This window comes from Balearica regulorum, chromosome 18, assembly GCF_011004875.1.
Source record: "Balearica regulorum gibbericeps isolate bBalReg1 chromosome 18, bBalReg1.pri, whole genome shotgun sequence".
NCBI lineage: Eukaryota > Metazoa > Chordata > Aves > Gruiformes > Gruidae > Balearica > Balearica regulorum.
Genome location: NC_046201.1, coordinates 4,634,846 through 4,655,577, shown reverse-complemented (window position 1 = coordinate 4,655,577; position 20,732 = coordinate 4,634,846). Strand labels below are relative to the sequence as shown.

The 20,732-nt window shown below is 42.6% G+C and overlaps 2 protein-coding genes across 3 annotated transcripts in view; one reads left to right on the top strand and one right to left on the bottom strand.

Annotated features, from left to right (window-relative positions):
- The window catches only part of SUZ12 (SUZ12 polycomb repressive complex 2 subunit), a 32,538-nt gene extending 27,514 nt beyond the window's left edge, over positions 1-5,024 (top strand). Inside the window, 1 exon segment of the mRNA XM_075771009.1 lies at positions 253-5,024. Within this exon segment, the coding sequence (XP_075627124.1) occupies positions 253-598 (346 nt within the window). The 3' untranslated portion in view covers positions 599-5,024.
- CRLF3 (cytokine receptor like factor 3) lies at positions 4,613-20,712 on the bottom strand. 2 transcript variants are annotated; one of them, XM_075771010.1, is made up of 8 exons: positions 20,215-20,712; positions 17,257-17,464; positions 15,337-15,424; positions 14,750-14,927; positions 13,042-13,264; positions 12,254-12,386; positions 8,001-8,113; positions 4,613-7,672 (listed from the first exon to the last, which is right to left on the bottom strand). In XM_075771010.1, exons 1-8 carry the CDS (start codon positions 20,341-20,343, stop codon positions 7,419-7,421), a joined length of 1,326 nt encoding a protein of 441 aa, XP_075627125.1. In that variant the 5' UTR covers positions 20,344-20,712; the 3' UTR covers positions 4,613-7,418. The 2 variants fall into 2 exon arrangements, with proteins under 2 accessions (XP_075627125.1, XP_075627126.1); XM_075771011.1 differs by having other exon boundaries at positions 13,042-13,129.
- Positions 20,713-20,732: the final 20 nt, after the last annotated feature.

Here is a 20,732-nt window from a genome sequence, read left to right as displayed (position 1 = left end):
AAATTCAGTTAGCTCAGTTGTTTAGGAACGGATCATTAAAGGATAATTTGGTAATAAACTTTTGACTGTTTAAGTTTTTAAAAAATGTTCTTGTGCTTAGTAACCCTAAAGCTTTGAAAGCAAAAAACATTGCAGATGTTGAGACTACCTAATAGATGGTCTGTGCAGTTACATTGATAAACCATGTTGTAGGATATCTTTTCGGTTTTGAAAATGTTCTACTCACATAATGATGGCTTTCTAATTTGACAGGTTTATTGCTGACAATCAAATGAATCATGCCTGTATGCTGTTTGTTGAAAATTACGGACAAAAAATAATTAAGAAGAACTTGTGTCGAAACTTTATGCTACATCTGGTCAGCATGCATGACTTTAACCTCATCAGCATAATGTCCATAGACAAAGCTGTTGCCAGGCTCCGAGAGATGCAGCAAAAGTTAGAGAAAGGAGAATCGGCCTCCCCAACGGATGAGGAATCATCTGAGGAGCAAAGTGGGACAACAAATGGATATAGTGAAAATAATATGAGAGAGAGAATTTCAGAAATGGATAGCATCTCAGGTGTCACAAAACAGAGCAAGAAACAAAAGCTCTGAAGTCAAAAGTCAAATGCCATTCAACGGACAAGCATTGAAGTGACATTCTAGGGTGCATGAGCTCTATAAAGAATTACACACAAAAATACAGATTCCAAACAGGCACTGCTGGATGGAAATAAATGATTTCAACAAGGATATTGTTTTAACAGGGTTTCTATTCAGTTAATTATGCAAGTACTACATGTATTTCGGTTTTGGTGATGTAATGACAATATTCTAAGAGTTTGAGCATGAAGAGCAATATGAAAATCTTTTTGTAATTTTAGTAATTAGTGTCTTAAGAACTTTATGGAATTTACATAATTTAAGTATATGTAAAACCGTTTTTATATTAAGATTTTTGCATCTGTATCTGGCTGTTTTTCCTACCATGGAGTTGTGAAACATTGGGGGAGGGGGATTGGGATACAGTTTCTGCTTTTCTTATTTAGAAATTCTCCAGTTAGCTTTTTGTGAAAATAACGTCTCACTATTTAAAGTTTAACCTTGATCCTTGTATTTGAAATCATTTATCAATTGATCATAAATTAGAAATTAATTTTTTTTACACTAAAATTATCAAAGTTGGCGAACTTAGCACTTCCTTTGTCTTGTGCCTGTTTGGAAAGATCTTGGCTTTTCATGTTACAGACACAGTGAAGTACCACCTTGGCTTTTTGAGGTTACCAGCAGTTTGGTTTTCGTGGATAATTCTGATGTATTGATCACCCAGTGTACCATTTTAAACTTGAACATTAGCTCCTTTATATTTTTATTACACATTTACACAGCTACACAAACTATTTGATGTAGACCCTTTTTACGGGGGTTCTGCGTCATAGTGTGCCATGCTAAAGCCGAGAGTCTATAGTCAGTATGTAGGCATTACGTCAATTAACTTCTTTTGAAGTTTATGCCTGCTGTTTTGCCTGAGTACAGACTGCAAGTCCAGGCCATAGGTTTAGCTTTGGCTTTCGAGATGCCACTCTTGAGGGAAAAATGCACTGTAAAATTGGACCAGAAAATGTGTTGCACTTCTTATGCAAGTATTCTGTGATGTATTGTATTCAATACAGATACTAAGATGCTGACTAAACTATATTTGAGCAGTTTTGCACTGCTGTTAACACATTTTATGCATACGTTTACAGATTTTTTCCAATGGAAAGTGGTTTCACTACTGGTACAGTATCAGCACCGAAGGGTTTATTCCAGCAAGCACTGTGGTTGAGTGACATCACCTCAATTTTTTATTATCCTTAAAATATTGCATTTTTCATATTCTTTATTTATAAAGGAACAATGCTGCTGTAAATACAGGTATTTTTAATTTTTTATTTCATTCCATCACCATGAGATGCAGTTCCCTATTTGTTTAAGGGGTATATAAGCTTTCTAATGGTGTCTTCAGAAATTTATAAAATGTAAATACTGATTTTGATGGTCCTTAAGATGTGTTTAACTGTGAGACTATTTAACTAATGGTGTGGATGTGATTTGTCATCCAGTATTAAGTTCTTAGTCACTGATTTTGTGTACAAAATAGGAAAGAGGGAAACTGCAGCTTTCATTACAAACTTCTTGAATTTGCCAGCTCTCTTGAGTTTTAGCAAACTCTAATTATGCCTCTGGATAGTACATCAAGCATTTCTCTCTGGCTTTAATTTGCTAAAGCTGTGCACATATGTAAAAAAATAGATTATTTTAGGGGAGATGTAGTTCTAGAATTATTGCTTATGTCATTTCTTAAGCAGTTATGCTCTTAATGCTTAAAAGAAGGCTAGCATTGTTTGCACAAAAAGTTGGTGATCCCCCCAAAAATAGTAATGAAATTACTTCTGTCCAGTAAACTTTGTATGTCATGTCAATTTATAATAAAAGCTGAAAAAATCCCTTTGTTTTCTATTTATAAAGATGCCTTTTCTATATGTACCTCTGATAGATTTTGAAGATATCATGTAAGCTGGTTAAAAAGAATTTGAATGGTACAGTAGATGTAAAAACAGAACCCCAAACAAAAAAAAAAAAAACAAACACAAACCCAAAATAAGTTCAGTTGTTTAAAATGAACCATTGTTTTTACATTAAAATGTTTTATTTGAAATCGGCTTTTGTACATAAAGTTCAGTAATACAAAATCTGCCACGATGGTTTGTCCGGTCATTTTGTGTGCATGCAGAAAGGCTGCAGGCGGTACCTTGTATAAACTTTCTCTTCTGCATGTCCTGTAGAATTTGAATGTGTTCTTCCTTTGCCGGGCTGTTACAAAAGCAGCCGAGTTTCTGTCCAGCCTTCTCCTTATATTTAAGGTGTCTCCATAAACTACCAGGTTTTTAGCTAGATAATAAGATTTTTACCCCTTCCTAGGGGGTAGAACTGAATACTTGAGATATATCTGTAAGCTGCGTATTACTGTTAGAACTGTAATTTCTCTAACTGGAAATGAAACATATCACTTGTGATGTGTCAGTTATAAAAATAAGACTTGTGCATTTTTTACATGCAAGTGGTTAATGTTTCAAACAGATTTTACAAGATACCTGGTTTATTTGGAGCAAAGTTGACATTGGTATCAGTTCAAAATAGCACTGCTCTGGGAGTGTGGGGGATGGATAGCCCAGGTACCGCAGAACAAGACGAGTACGGGATTGCACTGCTTGGCCGAACAGTGGCTGCGGATAGCAGGCACAGAAAACCTTTTTCCATGTTACAAATAATTCAGATACTGAAATACAGGATATGACGGCTAGATTCTGTAAACCTGACTTCAGGCTGCAGTTGTCTGCTATGCTTCTGTCTCCAAACCTGGCAAGGTTCTAACCTGGCCTTTCATGTGTTCATGGCAGATTTTTTTTGTGATGTTTTGTATTTGGCGATCATCTTAACAGGTCTGTGAACCCCAAGTTGGAACCTAACATATGACTTGAATATTTAATTCAGTGCATTAAATACTATATTCGACATTGTTTGAATTGAAGTTGTTAACATTGTTTGCTGCTTTGAGTGTGTCTTGAATGTAGTCCTTGAATTTTTTGGGGGTGGGGTGAAGATTCATCACCTGGAATGAAGCAGTTGCAAATAATTTTACCTGTTTGGATTGCTTCACTAATGACCCAAACGAAACTCCCAAACCAGCAATTCGATTTTACCTTTGAGAATGCAGGGGCTGTTCTGTGAGGGCAATTTTGACAATCTTGTTCCAAGTATTTCTGAATTCACAGAACAGTTTGGTGCCATCATCCCCCAGTGCTTGCATGAAGGTGTTCCTGGTGGACCAGATCTGGTTATAAATCTGATACTGCATTGTTTCACAGCTGAGAAAACAAGCTTTGAATGAAGGAGGTAAGTCTGCCTTCCATGACGTCATCTGCTCTTACGTTGCTCGATTTGAGACTGAAGATGCGCTCTGTAAGAGATCTACTCAGCATCTTGCTATGAAGAAGGTTCTTCCTACGAGTGCTAACCTGTCAGCAACCTTACTCGTTTCACAGAGGGTTTTTTCCCTTTATAATTTTATCCTTTGAAAGAGACCGAGGAAATAGAACAGGCTGCAGGTAAAGCAGAACTAAGGGAATAAAGTAAAGCTGTGTGTTAGTTCAACATGGACTTTATTTGAAGAGGATTAAAGACCTCTGCTGCTTGCTCAGTAATGGTGCCCAAAAACTACTCTGTGTAAGAGTTGCACTATATAGTGCAACTGCAAGGAGATGGGAACAGTAAAAGAGAAATTACCTGTGATGGAATATTGAGGAAAGTAGCTTACAGATGCTGTAACCAATATCTTAAAAAGAAGGAAAATTATTTCTGCAAGAGATGTCAGTTAAGATCTGAACTTCAGCTGGAAATGAAAGTAAGTGCACAAGTGAGAAAACAGGAGAAAAACCCTGGGACTTCTGAGGGACAGAAGATGAAAATAAAAGGGAGAAGCACTTAAAGCTGGCTGTAGTGCAGTAGAACACATTTTTATGTTCTTGTTAAAAGAATGCAGTGATGCTTAGCTTTATGCCCCAATAAATCATTTACTAGACCGTACACAGTTGAGGGATAAAACTTTATTTAAAAAAAAAAATTCAAATTTCACTTGACACATAAGTCTTAGTTGAGGTAAGTGAATGCACTAGCTTAAGAGAACAAGGTTCAGGATTGGGTTTCATAAACAGTTAACACTCTGCTGTTCGCAAGGCTCTCGTGGCTAGAGGTGAAAAATTGTAAAGAAGTGTCAAGCTTTCTATCGCTGAACTCCACTGTGGAAGAACAGAATTTTGACATTTTTAATTCAAGCCTCTTCTGATTCTTTGCATGCTTTTTTACTTTACTACTCAGGTCTCTTGCCCTGAGGCTCTTCCCCCCTCCTGGGTTTAAAAGGTGCAGCTCGAAGAGGTGGCAGAACAGTACCTAATTTGCCATTTGGACAGCAAGGCTTAAGTTAAAACAAACAAACAAACCCAAACCCCAACACTGGCAAGCTGCCCTTGTTCAACATACAGCTAAAGACTGAAGTCAAAACCAATTTCTTCTCTTGCCATCCTCAGCTCAAGGGGAACAGTATAGGGGCCTCCTGCGGCCCTTCACAGTCATCTTCAGCTGCGTTGTGTTCTGAACAAGCTGACAAGGCGCTATCATCTCTGGAAGTACCTGAATTCAAGGCTTAAGCTTTATTTTCTAATATGCAAGTAAGTATCCTGCAGAATCAACAGGACTGCTGACTACCCCCTCCAAAAGCAGATGAACAGGTACCTGACCCATTGGTACCTCAGAATTTCACAATTTCGGTTTCCATATGGTAAAAGTACTAAGTTACAACTAGTACCTGACACCTGAAGTGTGTAAGTAAAATTACCAGCACTACTAAGTGGAGCAAGAGGTAAGTCTGCTGCTAGCTGGAGTGCCAGCCTGACCCTCTCCTAAACAGGACTGGTACTGTTTGATCCTCTGCTGAACCTTCTTGGCTACAGGAAAAGAACCGTATTTTAAAAGTATTGAAAAATACTCTTCACAGGGTAATTCAAAGGAACACTGAAAGTACAGGATAAGCCGGTATTTTCTTATTCCCTAACAGTGAAATAGTTAAGCTTGAAAAACTGAGAGTCGTGCAGGCTTTTTGTTGCTAACACTGGATTATTTTACCTGCAGGTGTCCAGTCTTCCTCACTTCCATGTCTTACAGTAAATTCCAACCTAACTCTACCATGTGCGTTTCTTTGCATCCATCTGAATCTACTCACAATTTATTTTTTTTCCTGTAAATGTTATCAACATCAACCACCACTCCCTCTTCTGAAACTCATGTATCCCTACTACAGATACTTGGGGAGAAAAATGCAAGATGACTCATCTTTTTGTACTGACAACATGAGTATGAGGGATATTAATCCAATGTAAACTAAGCTTTTTATGCCAGCATAGAGGGCTAACATAGTATGTTGACACTCCAGGAAAAAGGGCAGAATGATTGTCTAGGTTTTAGAAAAATATTGGTATTCTAACATGCTAAAATATATTTAATTTTAATTGAACTTGAGGTAAGAAGGTCCCTCTTGAGGCCCCCATTGAGCATTACTTTAAAATATTCTTTAAATGCAGTAGTACTGCAATCTTTTGACAAGGATTGGGGTCCTAAATCTTAGTGGCTCCTTAGGGGAAATAGTGGTAACTACATAACTTCTGAATTCAACTTCAATTAATTCATAATAATTTCTTATCCCATCCCACCAGATAGAGGAGAGTGCTAAATTACCACCTTCTGCTCCATTCTGATTGCCGTGGGTAAATCCATCCTCTCCCAGGGTGGATCTCCAGCAGCAGCCCCAGCTTCCTCGGGCAGCCTAGTCCAACCCCAGCGCTCAGACCACAAATCCGCACGGGAATGCAAGGTGCGCCAAGAATCCTGCCCATCCCAACAGCGCTGCCCCTCTCTGTTGGACAACAGATAGAAGGTTGGTTCTAAGTCTTAGAAGAGCTCTGTGAGCAATCACAGCTGCCATCTGCATGTCATGCCTAAGTACTAAATCACTACAACTTGCTCTGACATAGGCTACAAGGTAAATAACTAGTAAAGACATTCAGAGCAGGTAAGGATAACTGTCCTACTCTAGGTATTGTCTAGTTTGAGACAAGCATCTGCATTAAGCTGATGTAAGCATCACCATGCAACTACTCTAGAAAATATATTCCAAGTGACACAACAGAAAACAGCTGAGGAAATAAGGCACTTACTTATATGAGTGATACATTAGCAGACTGGCTACATATTTAAACAGAAGTATGGCTCAGACATCCTTGCTCTGGAGGAATGAACAGTACCGTGCATGGAAGAAATGGCTGTTGCATGCAGAACCCGCTATCCATCCATACTATTAAGGCAGCATCGTGTACAAGGAAGCGTAGCAGGACATCACCGCTCTAAAGACTTCGCTCTTTTATGAGTGGTATAAATAAAACTTTGGTCCATTACCATCCCTCCACCCCCCTAACTGTTTACAGGCTTATTTCACAGAACAGCAGCATTAAGCAAAGTTAATTCCACACAACACACGTACCCTGAGACTAGAGTACAATGAAATACTGACAAAAATCAAGTCTGGAAGAAAAAAGGGAAGGATCTTCTAGCCTGCTTAAATTAATTTGCCTATGTAAATGCCTGTTTCTAACTTTTTTCCAGAGTAACAAATCTGATGTTTCACAATTACTTTTTGAAATGAATCCAGTAGGAAGTACAATATAATGGACTTCAAGTAGAACAAAGACAGGTTTTTGTGAACAGATTGATGTCAAACAGCTGGAAACTCAGGTTTTAACATTACACTTTATAGCAAGAACAAAAATCCATTCACTCACTGCTAAAACACCAAAACTTTCCAGCCTGGATATGAAAACGAACATCCAAAATACAGAGAGACACAGCACTGATCAAGTACCCAGTCAAAGACCACTTCCCTGTTGTTAGAGCTAATGGTTACTCTAAGCTTGAAGTTTCCTCCCTCGTTGCTGGAAGGCCCTAACTGCACAACTTCCATGTCGAACGTCACAGTCGATCCAGAAGTAACAGCAGGCAGCTGGTTTGTCATTTCTTTTCCATTTACAAATACTGCTCCTGAAACAGTCAAGATGCCAAATATTATTTCTCACTTTCTGTACATACTAACGTGCAATACTATGTCTCCCTATTTTTTTGGAGGCAAATAGAAATGGAAAGCAACCACGTTCCTTTTTGTCACATCAAACCGGTTGTAATAACTGCAAGCAGGAAAAGGAAACCTGTGATCTCACCAAAGGTTTTAACTGTACAAAGAGTGTGTACATAGAAGGTGGATGAAGTTGCTCATATGTGATCCAGGGATACAAAGAACCAGAGGCTATGGGTTTTGGGGGAAAAAAAAATAAAACCAATCACATTCTTCAATTATGTGATTCAGACTCACCATTTGTGCTAATGCACACAGCTTTATCCCGCTGCAAAGAGTCGTAGCCGTTCTGCTGCTCCACACACACTCCTAGGCTGTCTCGTCTGTCTGGCTGTCCCACGGTTTCAATTCTACCAAGCAAAAAGTTAAGTAAGTCAAACCCTGAAGCTTTAAATCAAAACATACAATGAACTCTAGACAGTAATTCCCGGCCATACCAGACCTCTGTACTGTGCTCCAGGGCTTTCAACAAATTCATCCAACCTTTGGGGAGATCCCTGTTGAACGACCAGAAATCCAACCAGCTTTCCCAATAGCTCCGCTCAGCAATGCTCGAACTTAATCCGTACAAAACATTAATCTGCTTCCTGCAAACTTTCATTGCTATTTAATAAAATTCTCCACGGTCACAACTTGGAGTCTTTTGAAATGATTTCCAGTTGTCTGAAACAACCGATATGCGCACAACTACAATCATCTCTACCAGATTACTGGTCAACATCACGTTACGCAAGACAGCTCTAGTTTCAGCAAGTATTCCATAAGCATGACTAAAACGGGGGGGGGGGGGGGGGGGGGGGGTGTTGAGCCCTGCTATTTTCTGCTGTAAAGGAGTGGGGGTGGAAGGCTGGTGTGTTTTGGTGGTGGTGGGTTGTTGGGTTGGTTTATTTTAATAAATCAGCTTAGTGCAAGTGGATATTAAAACCAATAATGCCTAGAAGGGCATTTACAAGTCTGGCTTCTGCTCAGCTGCATTTAGGATTTTGGTCCTGGGAAAGAATCTCTGAAGAAAAAGCAAACAAGTTGTGCAAACGACCTGGGATGCAGTTCCCTTAGGCCTGAGCGAGGCTGTGCAGTTTGTACACTGAAGGGCTCTTCTATATTTGAGTCTCTTCTCTTGTACTGCCATCTCTCAAAGGTGCTAAATCACACTTTAGAGAGAGCCTGACTCAGATGGTCTTTTCTGGCAAGTAAAACAGCAGTTATTTTCATTACAGCCTGAAAGAAATAGCAGCACTGATACGTGGTTCTGCCAAACAACAGAAAAATTTCATTGGAAGCTTTTAAGAATGGGAAATTAAACTGGGCAGTAGACTGGCACACAATGGATTAACTCTTTCAAGACAAACAGGGAAGACAAAATTGGAACCATGTTTTACTTTTGCTCTCCATTAGGTTTCTCAGTCCCCTGGGAACATCACTAAGATAGCAAAAGCCTTGTAGTGTAAAGCAAAGCAAAGCAAAAAAAAAAAAAAAAATTAACAATCCAAGAAGCTTTTAATTTGGAAGCGATCCACAATGTTTTCCCACAACAACTTTAAATGAGATTTCAAATTCATTCTGGTACTCTACTCTAGATTTTAAACTCTGCCTGAGTTACCACTGAAGCTTTATAAATAGCTATTTATCTGTAAACTTGAGAGGTAAAGCCTTGTGCTTAGGTAACATTAATTCATTCCATCCGTAGTTAAGGGAGCCTTTCTTGAGTTTTGCATTGGAAATAAGTATTTGTACAGTCACAAGAATGACCAAAATGCATAACTATAAACCCATTAAAAAGCAGGAATTCTATCATGTCAATCTGTATCCACACTTACTTGCTCGTTTATATAGACCCTTTTTTGCCAAGCACAGTCAAGGTAACCTGGACCAGCAGCAGCAGGAAGAGAAAAAACCATCAAGCAACAGGACAGCGAATACTCTGAGGCAGGAGCGATAGCACACCCAGAGTGGGAGCATTTATACAGGAGTCAGTCTAGGAGCAGCTGAACGTTTTACGTTCAGTGCTTTCAGCGGTATCCACGCTGAAGCCGGGCTGACGCCACATTTTTCATCATGCACATCTGTATTCATCACATCCAGCTTTCCAGCATCAGGGCTACCCTCCCTAAACCGCTGCCCCTACTCCAGGAGAGCAGACTGGGCTGCGTGCTAACGCAAAGCGAGAAAAAGCCAAACCTTCTTTACGCCACAAAGAGGAAGCACAACTCAAGTGTCCAAGGCAACGGCCAACCTATAACTCTGAGAGTTTTCCTCCTCTCTCACACACACAGAAGAGGGCCGGGATCTGGTGTAGGTCCCCTTCCTTTCCTTTCTATGTTTTGATTATTCAGCACTGATAACCAGCCCAAGACAAAGAGCCCACATATGGTACAGAACATCACTGCACAATCTCCTGAGCTTTGCTTTACTAGGCTGATTTTTCCTATCACATTAACAAAGTTATTCTCCAGCCTCTATGATCCCTGGGACTTAACCTTTTAAAAAGCCCACCGAATATGTGGTAGGAACAATGCTCAGTGGGACACTTCAAATCCCTTCTCACAACTTCCAATGCTGCAGAGCAAAACCTCGCCTCTGTCACTGCAGCATACAGACACTGAACCAGTTCAACCCCCACCAGTTTCCATTTGTCTCAGAGCACAGAGAAGTAAATTTGTGGGCAATCACATGCACTTCCTTCAGATTAGCTGTCAGTAGAGTTGTGGTGGGTTCCTGACAAAGTCAGCATGACCTTCATACAGCGTCTGCTGGATGATCCCAAGTCACCAGCCTGGCCAGACTGACTGCGACTCCCCACTGCCAGCAGAAGCTTCAGAGACAGCTGCCGAGCAGGTCACTGCGGAGAGATGTTCCCTTTCCTAAGGGCAGCTCCCCAAAGGCTGCAGAGAAAGAGGAGGAGTCTTGACTTAAAGCAACGATGTTTTCTTACAACTCGTCCAAATGCCTCACCTTAGGATAACTAAAGCAGTCTATCTTTAAAAAGCAGATACAAAGCATTGCACTGATCGCAGCTTCACTTTTCACTGATGAGGTATTCCTGTGTCCTGAACACAGAAGAATACAAAGCTGCTTCACAAACGTCTGTAACATGATCCTTGCTTATTTGTTTTGCTCTGCAAGCCACTTATCCCCTTGTGGATATACTTTTATTTCAACAGATGGAGAAAGCCAAGCGCCCAGTACCACACCTCCCTGCTCAGGAAAGTCTCACACACTTTCAAACAGGAAGCTACTATTGGACCCTGGAAGAGGAACACAACCAATTTTTGAGGTTCGATCTTAAGACTCATGTCATTACAGTTCTTGGGGACATGTACTTGTTAGGGCTGTGCCATCCTGAAACAATCTCCTCTTGGAGAGGAGTCCACATTACCAAAATGTAAAGGAAAAGATTTTCATGTGTTACCAATAAAAAAAGATAAAAGGCATTGGTCTGAAAGAGAACCAAGGGAAACCTCAAAGTTCTGCCTTCAATTTCGCAGTCATTTCTGAGCCAAAAGATGTTAAATCTAGCAACAGATTTCAAATGAAAGCTTTAGATCTTTTTATCCCATCTCAGACAGGGCAACTAAATATATCCTCATACTACAACCATCTAAAGTTAAGATAATTCATTATCAGGAAGGGAGAAATGAAACACCATGGAATAAGTTACAAAAATATCACAAACAACCCCCTTAAAGTGTCTTTGGAGGTTGCCTACTGTACTGCAAGAAGTTTTATTTAACCAGGGGAAGATGGAATAAAACTTCAGAGTCTCTGAGGTCTGTAATCACAACTGACATATCTACAAGGAAGCTCCTCATACCCCATTAAACACTATCATCTCAAGGATAGGAGTAAAGGCAGCAAAGCTGCCAAGGTTTTTAATCGCATTCTGTGCCAAGTGAAAAGCTTGAATTTCACACAATCCCTTCTCCACTCAAGAGTTTCTAATGCCAGTTTCAAGCAGTAGCCTGATCAGCACTAATTATCTCAGACGTTAAGGACATCAGTGCCAGACTGCCATCCTTACCTGTCCCAACAGCACACAGAATGTTGTCACATCCCAAGTCATCAAAGCACACGCACAGTCTGGGAAGGAAAGCACCCACTGTCCCGCGGTTAAAAAGAATCAATGGTGAGCCTCCGCTAACCGCTGACCAGCCAGTAACAGCCGCTACAAAACTTGAGGAGGTTCAATATTCCACAGATTTGCTCAGCATGGGCTATATTTTACCACCCCCAAGGAGTTCACTCTTGTTTCTGGTTTAGGTACGTGCAGGTCCTACAAAAACATCAGGTGTTTTCCTCAAGAGCCAGGACGTAGAAGTAAAGAGAAGGAAGTTCAGACTTCACACACACTACCTTGACCGGGGCTGAGCTGATGTAAAACTCAAACACACACCGTAGCTCAGGTTTACATACAATTCAAATGTAACAGATCAGAGAAGGAAGCCTGGTTCACAGGAGATGCACCAGACACCAGCTACCCAGAAAGTACTTGCCTGAATGTTAATGTTTGCCCACAGAAATACGTAGGAGCTTTCGAGTAGAGCACACCGCACGACTGAGAATCATTTCGAAGTGCTATGTTTCTTCGACTGCTCAAGCTGTAACCCTCCAAACCAGTTGTCCATTCTTAAAAAAAACAAACAAAAAACAGTGTGAACCTCAACTAGACCAGCTACTGCCTGTGCAAAATAAAGTGAGTCGCAATATCCACTCACATTACCTCATAGGAAGCTTAAGCTATGTTAAGAACAGGGGCTGGTTTTGCTGCCTTCTGATGGAAAGATTTCTTTTTCAAATCATTCACAATTACAAAAAATATTTCCCAGCTCACAGGATTCATCAGAATTTCACTCTTTGCTGCGATCCCCGCAAAGTCTTGTAGGCAAAGGAAAACCTTCATGACCCACTGCCCTTAAAAATTTGCAAGTGAAGATAAAACTTAGGTTTTTCTCTCTCCAAGATAAGAGCTTGTTATGTGACTGTAGGTTATCAAACAATGCTTAGGTAGGGGTGAGGGACAAGGGAAAGACATGATTCGCTTCTGGTTCACTGATGCTTTCCACGGCTAAGCAGCAAGCTACCTGCTGAAAGGCTCACTAACTACCCCTCATGCTACGAAGCAAAGAATAAATTGTAGGATGAAAGGACAGTTCATCATACATTACACACATACATCATAGCTAAGGACACACCATCGTCATACAAAGAGCAGCTTCCATAAGTGATTCAGGACTGCTGCTCTGATGACACGGGCTTAAGATGAAGAGCAACGAAACAGTACCGTGGGGAACTAGCGTGGTACGGCCGATCTGAGGAACACTCCACGGACTCCACTCTTGCCGTCCATCTCCTCGGGCACAGACTCTGAACTGGTAATCAACATTAGGATCAATATGCAGCACTATGAACTCTGTCTCCGAGCCAACATACACATCTTCAAACTGACTGGCAGTACTCTTACGATATTGCAGCCTGTAATCTTGTGGTATGAAGTCATCATCCACCTAGAGAAACATTTATTTCATTAATAAAGGACCCTCTCTTTTTTCCCTTTTGCCTCTGAAGCGGCACATACTAGGGTAATACTGCAGGCTGTCAAAGGCGATTCAGAGTCACAAGGTATTAAAGAGCAGAAAGCATGCCTTATAGAAAATAAAATCAGTGTCTGAACCAACTAATACAAAGTTTTATAAGAATGATTTGCTCACAGTTTAAAAGGATCTATAGGAGAAGAAACATTTAACAGAAGGTTATTCAATCTAGCAGAGACATAACAAGATCCTTCAGCCAAAAGCTGAAGATAAATTTGCAGAAGAAATTCAGCACCAATTTTTAACAGCAAGGGAAACTCACTGTTATCCTTCATAAACTGTTCCAGGGAATAATTTCCAATTCTTTGATCTGTCCAAGTCAAAAGAGATTTTTTTAATTTTTTTTTTTCACCCCACAAAAGCTCCACTATCCCCCAAATATGATCAAATTCAGGGAACTCGCCTATAGCATAGCAAACCAGACCACACATGACAACAGTGCCTATGGTTTTATAATCTGAGTCCACATCCTTTACAAGGTAAGGGTTGCTGACCAGTGGCTGGCTCTTGCTAGAACTACAAAAGTTTGTTTAATGCTGCCAAGGAGCACAGAGCTGTCCAACAACAACCAAACCACATCAGAGCACAGCAGTGACTTACTCAAAAATAGGTTTTTGTGTATTGAAAAGCTGTTTGACAAGGTAATGCCAATATTAAAATATTTTCTCTTTCTGTCCACTGCCTCTCCCTAAGAACACAAACACGTTCAGGGGTAAAAGCATAACAGAACAGCTTCAGCCTCAGCCTGGGTCTGCTAAAGTGTCTTCAAAGGGAACAAAAGCATGACCCCAGCACTGAAGTCCAGTCTCACTGAGAGCATCTGGCAGTTGTGCCACACAAACGAACCACTTGCTTCCACAGCGCAAATGGCTACACGCGGATCACCGCCGTCAGAAACACACACACTAGGATTTCTTGGTCTTGTTTGTACAACAGCATCACATACAGATTACTCTCTACTATTTACTTTAGTGGGAACAGTACATGAAGGAGGCGTTTCTTGCTTGTCCAGTACCTGACTGTTGCTTAAGCACAGGAAGCCGGGGTAGCAGTGTTTTCAGCTGCCCCTCCCAACTTTTCCACATGTGGGGAAGGAGTTTGCGAGGCAGAGGCACGTTAGCCTGTTGGCCCTTTCGACCTGCAGATGGGAGCAGGTAGAGTCCAGCAGGAAGATTCTAACACACAAGCGTTACTGCCAGTGCCAACCACAACATCACCAGATTACCTTGCCTTTAAATGAGGCTATTAGGATAAAAATCTCTTCTAAAGTTTCTAACTACACACTGAAGTGGACTGTTCCTTTGAAGGCAGTAGAGAATCCAGAACGAAACTGGCTTTTTCAGTTTATTCCAACAAAACTGAAGTCTGAATGATTTTCACCCAGGACATTTTACCTACCTTACACCATCGGACTAAAATACCCCCAGGCTTCTCAACAAATTCCTCTAGCTGTACAGGTGGGCGCGATGCCACAGTTCCGTGTCTGAATATTTGATTTTTCAATATAGTAAGAAGGCAGTCATCCAACTGGGCAGACAAACAAGGCACGTCAACCAAGGAGGGCACTTCTGGTAAGCTGAGAAAGGAAAGTTTGCTGTAATGAAAGGGGCCAGCTTCTACAAATTCATATTTTGTCCATACACTTGAATCTGTGCAGATTTGCAAAGAGAGAACAGCTGCAGAAATTGGCATGTGCATTTCAAACTTAAAAGACTCCGAAAACACAGTGTTTCAGCCCTAACCAGACTGTTTCTCAGTAAATACTCTGAAATACAGGCTGTTCCACAAGGAGCGGTTTCATCATTCACAAATAAACAGCCTACTCCATTCTGTGACTGCCAGCCCCAATGAAAGTCTATGAAACAAACAGGACAGTAGCACCTCAAATCAATCTTTTAAGGCAATGGAGCAGAAAGCTTTTGTTTCAAAGGAGAAAAGATCCCTATGCAGCTGCCTCAGATCACCTCAGTGTGTCAGTATCTTACCTATCTAGCTGAATATGTAAAGCTTTTTTTGTAAAGCTGCAAAGTTTCTCATTCTGTTGTCCCACATCTCCATGGACTGCACTCTCTCCTGGAATCAAATGGTAAAAATATTCCTAATGAGAAAACGTCCAAGAAAGGCATTCTTTGCTTCAAAAGAAGAACCGGTTCTGACATGAACAACCAATTAAACATGAAGCATTCTCAGCGCTTTTGCTAGACTCTTAGCTAGAAAATACAATTATAGTTAACAAAATAAAGCCTATCTAGCAACTTTTGAAGCTCTCAAAGTTTCCTGTAGACACACCCATAACAGATGTAATAATTTGCCTCAGGTCTCAGACAGTAGCAGAACTGGGGTCAGATGCCAGAAATCAGGATTATTAATCCCTTCCTCCACCTGCTTTAAAGGAAGAAAAAAAGCAAAGCACCTTTGCTGAGCAGAAAATATAAAAGCAGGAGCTTAAAAGCAAAAAATAAATTTCAACCACTGTTCTGTTTGCTAAAATCTAAATGGTAACTATTGTCACAGCAAAGGAAATAATCCATGCATTAAAGTGCAGAGATAAACAGAAATCTTTTCATAAGCTTTCCATACAAAGTAGCGTCCACACTTCAACTTACAGAGACGTATGCTCCACTCTCCTATCTGATGACTTTTTGGTAATTTACAACATAAGCAAGCTCAGTCCTTTTCCAAATGGAGGATTACGAATGTTACAAATCTCTAAAGAAAAGCACACGTCATAATTGGCAGCAGGAGATTTAATAACCACGGAGGCTTAACTCCTTTCTGACTCAGATGCAATGTCTTTCATTTTGACAACATGACTTAGCAATGCTTCTACTGTGACAGGGGAGCGGTGACCCACAAGATAGGAAGCACACAGCTAGTCAGGTTCTCATGAGATCTGATAGAAACTTCTATAAATCACAGGCAATCTTGGCCACTACCCTGTGATTCAGTAACTTGAGACTTAAAATAAAAACAAGGTGACTATCAGCTGTCCCAGAGGTTGTGGTGCTAGGGGGGAAAAAAAAAAAATACAAAACAGTAAATTAACTCTTAAATACTGACACTGCTCCTGTGAACAGGAGGCACAGAGCTACCAAGCCAGCATGATCTGTAAGCACAAAGCTCACGTCTGAGTGGGAGCGGATAGACTTCCTACCCAAGGGAGACTGCTCAATGCACTTTAGTTCACAAAACTGAGATCATGCTGAAAGAAAGTTAAAGTTGAGACATGAGAACAATGCAAGGAAACTGCCAACATACTCATGGCTCAGACATGCTCCCAGCAGGTTCTCCAGTGTGGGGTGAACAGTAGAGAGTGACATTCCTTTCTGGCTAGGTAGCATCAGTAGGGCACAGACTGGCCCTTACAATAATATTCCACATGTGTATTTTTGTCTGCCTCATCCTCAGACTTTTGGGAGAAATTTTTCTCACAGAGTGGCCATTCCATTCTTCATGTTCCCCATCAACAGTGCACATAATCACACTTACCAGGAAAGATAATCTATTTACTTCAGCTGCTATTCCATTAAGATACAAATAACTTTCTTCAACCCACAGAGACATTTTGTTTTTATGGTACCCAAGATGTTTTTTATTTCAAAATAGCCTGATATAATCCTCCTTCTAGTGTGGAGGGGTGCAGGACGTCTCTGCAGCGAGACATTTCCAAAGTACTTCCTGCCCCTAAGGAGAGGCTACACTGACACATGCACGCCCTAGGATTGGAATGAAATATTAAAATACAGATTTGTAGGAGATAATATTGACCAGCTCTTCACTACATCTACTCAACTTTAACCTTTTCTTAACATTCGGTTTGAGAGAAGTCCAAAATGAGCCAAATATGCTGATCATAACAGGAACTGGAAGGTAGAGCTAAGACTTAGTATTGTGTCCTGCCTTACCTTCCCGGAGCAGATCTTCAGCCGTACTGACTCCATGCTCTATTAGCTTCTGGCATTCATCCAAGGGTTTGATGCTTTCTTGTTCTATAGCATCCACTTCCTGCAGCAGTGATATCAGTCGCTCATCCAACAGCTTCTTTAGAGTCCCTTTCAAATCATTAAAATGTTGCTCAAGTACATCTCTGGTCAATGTTGCACTTTCTCTGATCTAAATTCAGGTAATGGGAAAGAAGGATTCAGGATAAAGGCAAAGGCCGTGCACATCTTTTAGTTTTCTGAACCACCTCATCTGCATCTGCTGGAGAAAGGCTGCCTGTGAAGTCAGCTTTAAGAAAAGGACCACTGGCAGGTAACAAACTAGTATAGTTGGTTTTTGTACACGTACAGCAGGGAAGGAGGCAAAGAAACTAGCCCGGACAAGGCAAAGAGAGTATTAAGTAAGCAAAACACAAATTGAGTTACACATACTTCAATCAAGGAATTTTTCTTGTCAGAAAAATTGCCCCCCCAAATTGCTGTAATCCTGTTCAAAACCCACTCTGCCATCATATACAGGCAATCCTCATCGGAAAGAACAAGGTATCAGGCTTTTAGAAGACTACCTAGAAACACTTTTCCAGGCCCTATCACTTCACTGGATTTTTAAAATCCCCGTAAAGCGCTTTTTTTTTTTGCCTTTTTTTTTTTCCTCCAAATAGCCACCTTTGATTTGTCTATGCTCCAAGGTTACAGGGCAGGGTGAACAGCAAGTCTGTTTTGATTCTGGAAGAACTAGACCACAGAAGGTTCTACAAGTGCTTATTAAAATGTCTGCAAACTTGCTGAATCTGACTTTTAGGGAAGAAAACACATTTGAACACTCCCGACCTAAAGATGCAAAAGTAAGAAGTAAACATCTCCGTACGAACAACATTTCTAAGTCACTCACACGAGGAAATGCTGCAACACGCACACGGCCGTAGGTGTAATTTCTAGATCTTTAGAAGTACAGACAACCAACACAGGAAGTTCTCTGGTTAGGTAAAATAAATTTCCTCTTTAAGTAATATTCATGAATGTCTGCAGCTGCCACACAGCTCAATTTCCCTTTTCTTGTTATTTCAATGCTTGAGGGAAAAAAAGGAAGTATTTAGCTTTGTGAAGGGGTGGAGTGGAGGAAGGCAGAAGTCACTTCTCTAAGCCCATTACCTCCATTACATGCAGATACAAATTCAACAAGTCAGCCTCAGAATTACAGATACTACTAGATAGGCAGAAGAGGAAATGCAAGTCCCTGAACACCCAGAGCTGCACGAAGCTTGTTGAAAATCGTGTCCCATTGGTCCAAAAGAAAAGGATGCAACGTCAGTGATCTAAACTGCTTTTCCTACCACATCGGCCCATCAGTCCCCAAATAACAAAGCTTCTGCTATCTGAACCCCAGTCTGAGACATTCAGCACTTCTGGACACAGGGAATTCTTGGATGTGTGTTGCATGGCAGACTCTCTGTGGACAAAACAGCATGTGGTCCTGAAGATGGAAAGAGAGAAACCAGAAATGTGCACGCAAGCAAAGAAATTCTCCCAGAGAGGGAAAGGAAAGAAAGGTAAGGTAAGGTAACTAACTGCTCTGCCACTGCAGAAAGGCAAACTTGCTCCCTCTCAATGCATCCCGAGTTATCAGGCAATGCTCTGAGATGACAAGGTTTGGATTAAACGCAGTCACGAACAATTCATTTTCTTAAATAGCCTGCAGTTTTGAAGATGACTAATTTAATGTACAGCGATTGCCCACATTCACTCAGTACCAGGACACCAGCCCAGCAGATTTATAGCAGCTTGCTATGCTAATGGCATCCACTTCAGAGACATGATCAGGTCACCACAGAAACATTTTCAGAGTTTGGTTTGGTTTTTATTTATTTGAAAGTTGAATCAAAGAGAGCAAGATATTGGCTCTAGTCTGCAAAAAATAAAGTGCTTAGAAGATGTCTTAGCAGAGAAGCCAGTCCTTCGTGGGCTCTCTGTAATCCCTACCCATATTTGCATATCTTATCATGCATCTTCAGAGCAGAGTGGGTAGGTTACTGGTCCCAATGAAAACTCTCCAGTGCACAGCTGCAGAAAAACCAGCTAACCTAGAATGTTGGCAAACACTTATACGTGACCCACAGAGTACGTGACCCACAGAGTTTGGTGCATGGGGACAGCAGAGTTCAGGATAGCATCCAACCTAGAGAACAACTTGCCTAGGCAGAAATCTTTAATATGTGAGGGGAAGACAACAGGCATGACAATCGCTATATAATAAGACTTAGCATCCCAACTACTTTAGAAAACATAGCTCCTTTACGCATCTTTATTCTTGTCTAGGAAATCTCCCTATCAACCCAGAAAAATCAGGCTCAGCTCAGCAACAGATTTCAACCTGTACCCCTGTCTTCCTGGCACTTTCCGATCCATCCATTCCCAAGTCCTCCATCTCCGGCACCTGCAGAGGCAACACGCAGGTTTCCCTGGGGCGTGCACAGAATTAGCGGGGTGACCGCAGCCTTCACCCACCCCACGTCCTGCGGGGTTCCCTCTCCCTCCCCGAGCCCTCCGCGTCCCCATCCGAGTCCCAACAGGCTGCTCCGCGCACACTGGGGCTCCACAGAAAACCGCGGCTCCGGGGGCTCCCGGGTGAGGCGCCCGGGACGAGCACTACCGCTGCCCCGGAGGCGGGTCGCCGATGACTGCCACCGCCACTCGGAGCCGCGCTGGGGAGGGGGGGCGGGCTGAGCCGTGTCCCGACCCGAGCCCACCGCCTAACGGCACCTCGCAGGACGGGAGGTGCGGGCAAACCGCAGAGCCCCCGGCAGGCGACGGGGCGGGCGCCTCCCGGCCGCCCGTCCTCTCCTGGGCTCGGCGGTGAGCACCTCCGGAGAGCCCCGCCGCCATCCCTCGCCCGGGCAGCCCCGTCCCGTCCCGCTTCCCCACCTGCTTTCGCGCCTGGTGCAGCCCCCGCAGCCGCTGCTCCAGCTCCCGCCGGTAGCTCCGCGCCGCCTCGATGCTCTCCCGAGCCTCCTGCAAGAGGAGCCCCACCTCGGCCTCCGCCTCGGCCTCCATGGCCAGCCGTAGCGGCGAGGCAACCGGCGGGGCGGGGCAGCGGCAGCGGGCGGGCCTTGCCCCCGGAAAGGCCCCACATCCGGGCGCCGTGCCCCGCGGGGCGGAGCGGGAAGCGCGGCGGGGAGCCGGCCCCGCGGCGGCGGGAGGCCGGGGGACGGCCCCAGGGCGGGGCGGCGGCACTGGCCCTTGGAGCGGCCGCGCGCGGAGGGTGGCGGCGGCGGCGGGCTGGGCACGTGCTACCAGAGAGCCACCTCAGCGCGCCGCGAGGCGCCGCCAGTCCCGCCAAGTTTGGCCCCTCTCGCGCCCTGTGCCTCACCCGCATGACGCCACGCACCCCACCCGTCTCCGCACCGCGGCGCGAAAACCCGACTGACAGCGGCGAAGCGGGG

Bases quoted from the DNA above. Each gene is read 5' to 3' on its own strand.
- CRLF3 (XM_075771010.1), bottom strand. From the start codon at position 20,343: ATGGAGGCCGAGGCGGAGGCCGAGGTGGGGCTCCTCTTGCAGGAGGCT. The intron at 12,387-13,041 runs GTACTGTTTCGT...GTTTTTTTTAAG, and splicing joins TACCACGCTAGTTCCCCACG to AATGGACAACTGGTTTGGAG. The intron at 7,673-8,000 runs GTGAGTCTGAAT...TGACTGTTTCAG, and splicing joins TGTGTGCATTAGCACAAATG to GAGCAGTATTTGTAAATGGA.